We start from the raw sequence: 9,494 nt of genomic DNA, 5'->3' as shown, positions 1-9,494 counted from the left end.
TCAGAAAATAGTTGAGAAACATTGAAAGCGACATTTAATAGTTCCCTATTTGAAGAGGGGCTTCTTTTATCGATTTGTGAAAATGCTCACAATTTGATACTCCCGGTCTTATACGTCTTAGCTCGAGCACACCCCGTCTTTCTGATAGTCAGACCTTGTTGAATAATCTTAATTGTGCTTCATTCATATGCATTTACCCTGCTAAACCAAGCCGTACGTCAGCAGACCTAATCTGTTATAAATATGGAATCTCCTCCTATCGCCAGGAATATTCTCTTGCTGCCTGCCCCTGTCTGCGTTGATATGCCACCTCTTCTGTTTTCTTCGAGACATTTTTGCTCTGATTATTTTACAAGTCTCTGAATAGATTAATCCCTTTTGCCTAAGCAGGCTTAGGGCCTTTTCATATAAGCCCGGTAACCGGGCTGGCCCGGTAGGCGGGACGAATTTTGTCTTCTGTCCATATGGGAAATTTAATCCCGGTTACCGAGATGAAAAATGTCCAAAAGGTCCCTAAAATACCCGTGGAACCGCGTTCCGACTTGTCAGCGAACTTACAGGCCATGCGCAGTTGAAAATGTTTCGTCCCGGACAGTCCCGGTATCCGGACTGGAGTGTTCTGAAGAAACAATTTCCAGCTCGGTTACCAAGATCTCGGTTTTTGCGACCGAGATCTTGGCAACCGGGCCAGCCGGCGCCTTCTCATATGAACACATCAAAAATTTTTTAGAGAAAAGAGTGGCGAGGCGAGATCTCGGAAACCGAGCTAGGCCGGTCGACCGGGCTCACATGAAGAGGCCCTTTTGGGACGTCTGTGAAACTCTTGACGTAGGATTCAACCAAGTCCGGGCTGTCCTCTCCAACTTTGCCCGCCAAAGAGTAACTTGCACACTCTGCATTCCCCACCACACCGTCTATCCGAATTTTTGTTCTTTCTTTTTGGTGACACCAAGAGGGCTCCTCCAGTAACTCATATGCAAAAATACATTGAAAAGTGAGCACTGAGCTTTAAATAAGACCAGAGGGTGCCACTCAAACTGGCACAGACCTTCGTGTACTGGTTAGACAGGCTTTCTCGGGTATATGAGATGGGCAGAAAGGCTGGGAACGAAAATGAAGTGGCGCGGCCAGGATTGAGAACGAGAGAGCTTTCGGCTCTTCCCCAGTTCTCACAGTTTCGCTACTAGGATTTACTGCTATACTACTTTATTTTGTTACTTCACGAAAATACCACCAGCTTTGTTGAAAATTCAATTTAGACTATCACTTTATTTTTACTGTGAACTACGTTGACTATACTATAATAACAGTCTACTTAGGAACAGAAAATTTTCGAAAACTGAATAAAGCTTACGGTTTCTTCCTTCATAAATCTCGTCATTTATTTATGTGCAAGATATTTCTGTGGAACTCTACTGAAGTATAAACTGTGAATTTAATTAAATAACAATTAACAGTCGTAGCAGGGAGTTAAATAATTCCAACTGTTACATTGTTTAATACGTTATGAGTTCCAAATTGTGGTTTGGGTTGTGTGAATTAAAACTTAGTTAACTCCTTCGCGCCAAGCAAATCACAGTTCTAGAAAATATCAACATTCGCTTGTTATCTTAAGTGTTCTCTGAAAAGTTATGAAACATCTCAATACAGGTGTCATTTCGAGAGTGGATGTCCGCAAACATTTGCACGAAGAATGAAAAGTGTGCTTAAAGTTGAAATGGGATCTTGAGACGAAAAAATGCGGTACTCAAATAAACTTCCCAAGGCAGTTTTACTACTGTTACAGGTAGAGCATATACTTTTATTATACTTTGAACTGCGTAAAAAGTTTCAGTTCATGTTTGGATATTAAACTATCTTACTTATTAACTCTTTCTTGTGTTTTGTAGGTTTTTGGTTTTCAAGTGATAAACTCATGTAAGTGATCTTAGCATTTTGAGCATTGCACTTAGAATATTCAATCTGAAAACTAACGAAACTTTGTAAAGGAACGAAAAGCAGTACTGATTATATCAATTAGAAGTAAAATTTGAAGTTTGCGCTACATTGCGAATGCGCTGGGAATGCTTAGAAAAATGTCAGTCTTTCAGACCCTCTTTATTTTTTCCCGTTTGCCTCTATCCTCAAAGTTTCATATACGAATGTTAACTTTTCTTAAATACTAACTTTGCACAAGGTGTTACAGGCATAATATGCCTTAGCCGCTATCGAACTGCCTTAATCAGTTTCTCTGTACTCAAGGAAAAAGGTAAACCTACAGTACACTGCACTTGCTTTGCTATGGTACTATGCTTTTTTCTTATGAGAAGATTGAACAATCAACACATTATATCTGTAACATAGCAGAAATGTGTTTCAGAAAGTCCAGTTCGTTTGTGAGACATTTCATGAATCTTGTTTCAAAAAAGACCTGGAGCCACTGCATTTTGTAGCAACTGCCACGACATTTTCCTTGTGCACTCACTCAATCAATTCCTTTCGAAAACAAAAAACGAAAACAACGAGCTTAAATCTCCTTATTTTTCACTATTCAACTTTTTTTTATTTTTCTACACACGTTACAACATGTACAACAAAGTAAGAGAGGAAGGACAAAAGATTACAGAGAAAGTGACGAGGAAGCCTTCGGAGAAACCATAGGGTTTAGAGAATAAGGCTTCCTTGTTGCAGTGCTGTAACATAAAAGGTTTAGAGATTGCGAGACGGTTAATAGAATTACAGAATATTCAACGCAAAACAAAATTACTAAAAAAGTCGGCTCAGTTGATTAAAGAGGAAGGGCAAGGGCCTTTGCTTCAGTTACATTTGAAGAGGTAATACAAGAAATTGCAATATTCAATTGGAAACCATTCCCTTTTTTACATCGACCGTCGTCTAACAATGAGACAGATAGAAACAAAAGTGACATTGATAGTAACAAAAGAAAAGAGGAATATATGTGGGAAGGGCTTCAAATGTTAAAGTTATTAGTATTTGTCTCAGATAACTGACTGTTGGATCTGTACTTTTGGCTCTACCTCGTTATCTCGAGGGCAAATGTTCTTGGAATTACTGCAGGTGAAAGAATATTATCAATTAACTGAAATCTTGAAAGATATGCATTTGGTGAAGATTTTTCCAACGAGCTGTTTAGAATAATATTAATTTTGAGTCAAAAGAATAGTTTATGACACCTTTTACGACAATCTGTTTTTTTTTTCGTTTTATTTTACACAGCAAAAAAACTGTAATCACGAGAATAAAATCCAGGGTTTTGGATCCTTTTAAATTGTATGAAAAACGTTTGTTTCTTTTATTCCTTTAATCTGTTTGAACTAAGAAAAGGAGTCTTCCTTGGAGTACATATAGCGCAAAAAAAAAAAAAAAATCTTCAAATTACCATCGAGCCTCTTTCTTATCCAGTAGTGCTCTTCACACGACGTGCCCCCTGTCATCTTTGGTTTCAAAAATTAATAGCATTTTAAATGATTACCAGTTCAAAAATTATAGGCTGTATTGTTTAAATAATTAACTCCTTTTGTGTCAAACAGGTCCATAACTTGTTTAGTTTCCCACACTGTCAGCGTCCTGCCTCACAAAGCTAAGAAAATCAACTTTTGAGTGCATTGCTCCCACCTGTCTAAAACCACAGACATTGCACTCTCAGTATTTTCAGGATTCAACTAGAATAGATGCTCTTTTCTTGTGATACTCTCGCAGAGGGGGTTTGCTCCCTTCTGCAGATCCTTAAGGCTACATTGTTTGGCTTTGTTTTAATTGGTTGCCAGGAAACGAAGATATCTTTTGAAATGAAACATATAAGATTGATTTATTTGAACTTGTTAGTACTGACGATTTGTCAGTGAAAACCCAAGTGCTAATTACTTAAAATCAAGAATAATATTTAAAAAAGAATTAAAAACTTATTGCCTTGATACAAAACTCTTTCGGTTCCTCAAGGTTACAACATTGATCAGTAACTTTCATATCGGCAATGCAAGGGGATTATTTCATCTGAACAACCGAGAAATACCAACAGCATTAGTTGCATAGAAATATTTTTAGTATAAACTCTAGGTGCTGAACTTCGCGATGAAATTTCCTCTGAATTGTTTGACAAAATTTCTCAAAAAAAAACCGTTCCACATTTTTGCTAATGAACAGTTTCGTAAAATCAAACCACAGCGTGCCTCAGTATGTTGGTTTCAGAAATTGTGATTAAAAAAATCTGCTGTGTGATCAAAACAAGCCCGTAAGGTTCTGAGGAAACGAAGAAAAAAAATCACCAGCTTACATGTAACCTAAATAAATTAGTATGTAAATTCCAGTTATGGCTTAATAGTGTTCTGTAATGTCTGAATTAGATATTCACAAATCTCAATTCTTTAGCATATCTTATGGAATAAAGTGTACACTACTAAAGAGAAAGCGAGTAACCTGATGAATTATTAATGCTTTTAGAAGTTCAAGTTGAAGCCGTGTTTTCTGTTATCAATTCTTCCGTTATGATTCTGTACTTTAAAATAATTTTTAAAGGTGAAATCCAATAAAGCCACTGAAAGGACATGCTTATAGAAAAATTGAAAATGGTTCAAAGTTATAAAAAAGCGCATCGAGACCAAAGTAGTGTAAGATTGGCATTTGCTCATACTACACAGTTTATTTTAGGAAGAAATAAATAGCATAGATGATATTCTACCAAAGTTTTCTGCTTCATCAAGCAAGATTTCACGTTTTTGTGGTATACATTCTTAGCACTTCAAAACGTCTCTTGGACGTTTCAGTTCACACGGCCGATCCAAGTTGGCTTGATCTACTACCTAGAGTTCAATATATGTGGACTCAAACGAAAGCCACTTCTATTCTACTTAGTTACTTTTCTTATCAATTTACTTCCTTTAAAGGGGTACAGTATTAGTTTTACTAGAAGTGCCCCTCTACTCCCCTCTCCCCTATTTGAAATGTAGTTTTGAACCGCGTGTTAGTCTATGTTTTAATACCTCCAACTTTTGTATTTTGCGCTTATGTAACAGTAAGAGTGGAGAGTATAAATAAAAAAATTTCAATGTCAAAAAAATGTCAAAGCCACTCATAGAAGCGAAACATATAAAATTCATGTTTGAACTGTGGATGACAGAATCAGTAAACGAGGGACCATCGCCGTTATGTACGATACCACTTAACTGGCAGACTGAATTTCCCTTAGTAAAAATCGATATCAAGTTATTATCTAGCTTCATCAAGAGAGGTACCCCTTTATCCTCTGTTGGCTTGAAAACAAATTTATCACTAGTCTTTGTGCTTTTAAACTTTGATGATGTATAAAATAAACTTGCTCTACCTACGTAGCTTGTTGGCTCTTCCCAGATAGCTTCTTTCAACACCTTTCTGCATGATTTGATATTAAAGTGCCGAAAACTGAAATTCGTCGTTGATCATATTTTATATCTGTGTGTCATCCGCGGAATTCCAGGGAAACCACTTCGCTGAGATTGCAAGGCGGACTGTGGATTGAGGTTGCGCGGTTTCGGTAGGCTGGACCGAGAGCAGAGAATCGTGAAAATTTCCAATTTAGGATATTCGAAACATTTGGAATGCTAAGACCTCCGATGTAAAAGATTATCAAAAAATGATTTTAGACAGATTGAAAACCCATTAAGTAATATTTCGACGAAAAACACCTATAGTGGTGTTTGAATCAGATCGTAAAAGAAGTTTATTTAAATAGTTTATTTCAGTGCCACACACAATTAAGTTACAATGATTACAAATGGTTACAAAGTCACAGTGATTAAAGTACAAGAGATAGAAAAGAAGTGGCAAGGGAACCTAATAAAAACCATGGGACTTGTAAAACTTAGGTTCCCTCCCAGAGAAATAAACGATGACTAAACCTAGACAATATGGTAAATGAAGTACTGACAAGTCTTCAAGTTGTTTTCTATTTTCTACATGGCTTAATTTAGACTTTTTATTCATTGTAATATTGAATCCGGATTGGTTGTCTCGCCAAAAATTTGGTCTTGCTACGGACAACTCAAGGATAATTATTATGAGTCATCAATACTAGACAGATTATATCTCAAGAAATCCAAAGAATAAATAAATCTTAAAAAAAAAACCCGGTCATTTTGCATTACACAGGACTAAAACAGACTGGGAATTCATGGCTCATGAGAATATAGTCCTTCCCTCTCTCATCCAATGTGTGTTATGTTTGTGTTTCTTTTTCTGCCAGATTTTACAACTTACCAGTGGAACTCCACCTCTTACGCCTTAATCTATGACGGTAGACAGTCTACTGGAGCTACATGTCATGGTTGTTTGTCAAACGAAACTAAGCTACCCATATGTCAGCGGCGTCTCTACGTGCCAACGGCCTCGTGTAAGCCAAAATCAGGCAGAATTTCATTTAACCTGACGGCGTGGCCTACCGGCAGCCTCAAAGGTGGGTACACAGAGCCTGACAAAGCTATTGGGTGAGATGGGTTTCAGAAAACTATAGGTTTTATCCATTTTTCTTCTTTTAACGATACTTTTCAGACAGCAACGTCAGTTCAAAGTCAACAACTTTAGATGAGGATTCCAAGAGAATGCTCACCATGCAGCCTTGGGACCGTGCCCTTGTCGCCGACATTGAAGACGTGTCTTTCATTCAATACTTAAGTGTTGCCTTCAAATGGAAATCCAGCTCATCTACTCTACAATTTACCGTGGATTACAGCTTAGATGGACTTCACTGGAACGACTATATGGAGGATGAACGGGTTAAGGTGAAGGGAAAAAAAGACAACCATTAATAATAGTAATGATGATGATGATGATGATGATGATGATGATAGTGTAAGTTTAATAGCACACGGTTCTATACTTGGAGTACTAGATGCCTTAGTGTCAAGCGTTAACGTTTGACTGACGGTGCTAGATATTGTATTGTCAGTAAAACCGGTTTTTTAAATCTGATTGGTTTGATGTTGCTGCTGTTGATGTGTCGTGACTATATTGGTCGGTTAATGGTCGTTACCAGCTGTTTTACTAAATTTTTAGCGCCTATATTCTAATTCTAACTCTAACTCTTTAACCTTAGAAGTCTTAGTAGACGTTTCCCTATGCCTTAGTCAGCCCTTGAGCGCCTTTTGTGTAAGTCAGCTCTCAGTGTGAAATTACATGTGATTGTTATAAGGCAACAGAAACGACACCAGCTTTCTTACGGAACGCGTTCATTACCAAGAAATTAGAACCTCGTGCTCCCAAATTTGTAACGTCAAACCTCCCTTTCTCAGGTTTTCCAGACACCAAGGACTTACCCAAGTCAATGTTTGTGTCGTAAAGTAGTCGCTAGATTCGTACGGATAAAGATGACAGACGAATCAACTATTAGAAACTCGCTGGAGGGTCACGTGGAGGCAACTCACTGCCCGATGCCGGGTAAGTCTGTTGAATAAAAAAAATTAATTGATGTTGTAATATTTCGTGCTGTATTATTTCTTGTATTATTTATTGCATTTTTATCTCTGCTATTCTAAAATAAATGTAGTCCGTGCCATACTTTGCTGACTTATCATTTCTTCTTCCATCCCACCATATCCCATCCTATCCCACCCACCCTAGCTTATCCTATCCCATCCCATTCCATTCCACCCCACCTCACTCTATCCTATCCTATCCCATCCCATCCCACCCCACCCTATCTTATCCTATCCTATCCTATCCCTCCCATACCATCCCATCCCACCTCACGCTATCCTATCCCATCCCATCCCACACCACCCCACCCTATCCTATTCCATTACCTTCTTGTATGTTACTCTATCAACTATGTAATTGCAAACAAATTTGTCTTTCCTGGACAATACCTCTCTATCTCCATCACGATTCGAACAAAAAACTCATCTTACTCATCATTAATTTGTTTGGTATATAAGGCCTAATAAACACTGATACATTTTTCATCGCCTTGTTAACGTTGTACTTGCATAGATTATTTCCAATCTCCAAAGTGTGAAGATGGGAAAGCTCTTGGAATGGAAAGCGGCGCAATCTCTGACGGACAGATCAATGCATCTTCCCATGATAATAACAAGCAACCATGGAAAGGCAGACTGAACAGGCAAGGTTGGGCAGCAGCAGGCTCTTCAAAAACCAATCAGTGGCTGCAGATTGATTTGCTTAGTTACTACACCGTAGTATCAGGTGTAGCAACGCAGGGAAGAGGTGGTTATCAGCATTGGATCACAGCCTACCACCTCAAGTACAGCAATGATGGGGTCACCTTCCATTACTACAGAGAACAAGGACAAAGCACAAACAAGGTGAGATTAACTTCGAATTGGAGAGCATAATTAAAAGGTCGGTAAAGAGAAGCTAAGTGAATAGTCAGCCATCAAAAAAAGAATGAAAAACTTATTTTGTTCAAGATGAGAATATGGTCGTGATTTGTCGTTGTAATTTGTGAGCCGGCGACGGGGCAGCCGAGGGCAATCCGCTCCTTGGTCGTTTCCGCAAATGCAGCAGCGTCTAAGATTTTTCTCGACGGCAGTGAAACAATCATTGCGTCGTTATAAACTGGACAAAAATAAAACCGCCGTTGTAAAAAAACCCAAGGTTCTCGGACCTTCCCGAAATGCGTAGAACGTATGCGCAGAAGCAGAAGAAGGCATCGTCCCTAAGATTTAAACTCCATAAGCGGTGAGAATCCATGAACTGCAACAACTGTCAAAAACACGTGAGTTCCTTCAAGAAATTTTCATCATGATGATTTCAAGCCATTCTTGTTATCTTTAACAGCTTTTTAATGGCAACACGAATAATAACGAAGTGGTTTACCGTGGTCTAAACCCACCAATCAGGGCACGTTACGTCCGCTTATGTCCAGCAGGTTATCATAAATGGCCAGCGATGAGGGTGGAGTTGTATGGTTGTCCAGGTAATATAGGTTATCACTCTTCTTTTTAAAATTAACATTCTTGAATTTGCTAAGGCGTAAAAACAACACATTGATCTCATTACTTTTGGACTAACAAAGTCACTGCCTCCTGTTGAAGGGCATGTTGGTACGAGATTCAGCCTCGTTTTCAGAACCTTCAAACCCTACTGAGCAGCAGAAGAAAACTCCTTGTCCTGACCAGTAGCAACAAAGTCTCTGGAAACTACTTTAAAATAGAATAAAGTACGGGTACTTTCTGTTACCGGAAGGGGTGAAAAGTGCAAGTAAATGAAATAGATGAAGTGTATGCTTTTCTTACACATAAAACCAGGAATATTTTCTAAAGCTAGATGAAGAGACATTTGAACGAAATTCACCTTTCCGTTTAATTAACACCTCTCATTTATGATTTGCTAAGTTTACACTCGAGGTTTTGCTAAAGTCGACAAGCTAAGAAAATACGCTTGTTTGCTCAGAACCTTAGAGTTTCGTGATGTTCTTGTTCAAATCACTCATGAATTGCATGTGTGTAACTCTTACGCGCTTGAGCATTCTGAAAATAGTCAAATGCCGTCGATAACCACCCTTG

The 9,494-nt window shown here is 38.3% G+C and overlaps 2 protein-coding genes across 2 annotated transcripts; both read left to right on the top strand.

The window, feature by feature from the left end:
- The first annotated feature begins 15 nt into the window (after positions 1-15).
- Positions 16-6,779, top strand: LOC146458317 (uncharacterized). Its single transcript, XM_085090874.1, has 4 exons — positions 16-1,786; positions 1,890-1,917; positions 6,218-6,427; positions 6,523-6,779. Exons 1-4 carry the CDS (start codon positions 1,739-1,741, stop codon positions 6,777-6,779), a joined length of 543 nt encoding a protein of 180 aa, XP_084947000.1. The 5' UTR covers positions 16-1,738.
- A 462-nt stretch (positions 6,780-7,241) lies between these two features.
- Positions 7,242-8,982, top strand: LOC146458316 (retinoschisin-like). The gene is made up of 3 exons (XM_085090904.1): positions 7,242-7,407; positions 7,960-8,291; positions 8,767-8,982. The coding sequence occupies exons 1-3, from the start codon at positions 7,338-7,340 to the stop codon at positions 8,932-8,934; spliced, it is 570 nt and encodes a 189-aa protein (XP_084947030.1). The 5' UTR covers positions 7,242-7,337; the 3' UTR covers positions 8,935-8,982.
- Positions 8,983-9,494: the final 512 nt, after the last annotated feature.

The sequence above is a fragment of the Pavona decussata genome, unplaced genomic scaffold (assembly GCF_977016875.1).
Source record: "Pavona decussata unplaced genomic scaffold, jaPavDecu1.1 SCAFFOLD_233, whole genome shotgun sequence".
Classification (NCBI taxonomy): domain Eukaryota; kingdom Metazoa; phylum Cnidaria; class Anthozoa; order Scleractinia; family Agariciidae; genus Pavona; species Pavona decussata.
Note: the sequence above shows the minus strand (reverse complement) of the source record. Positions and strands in the feature narration are given on the sequence as shown.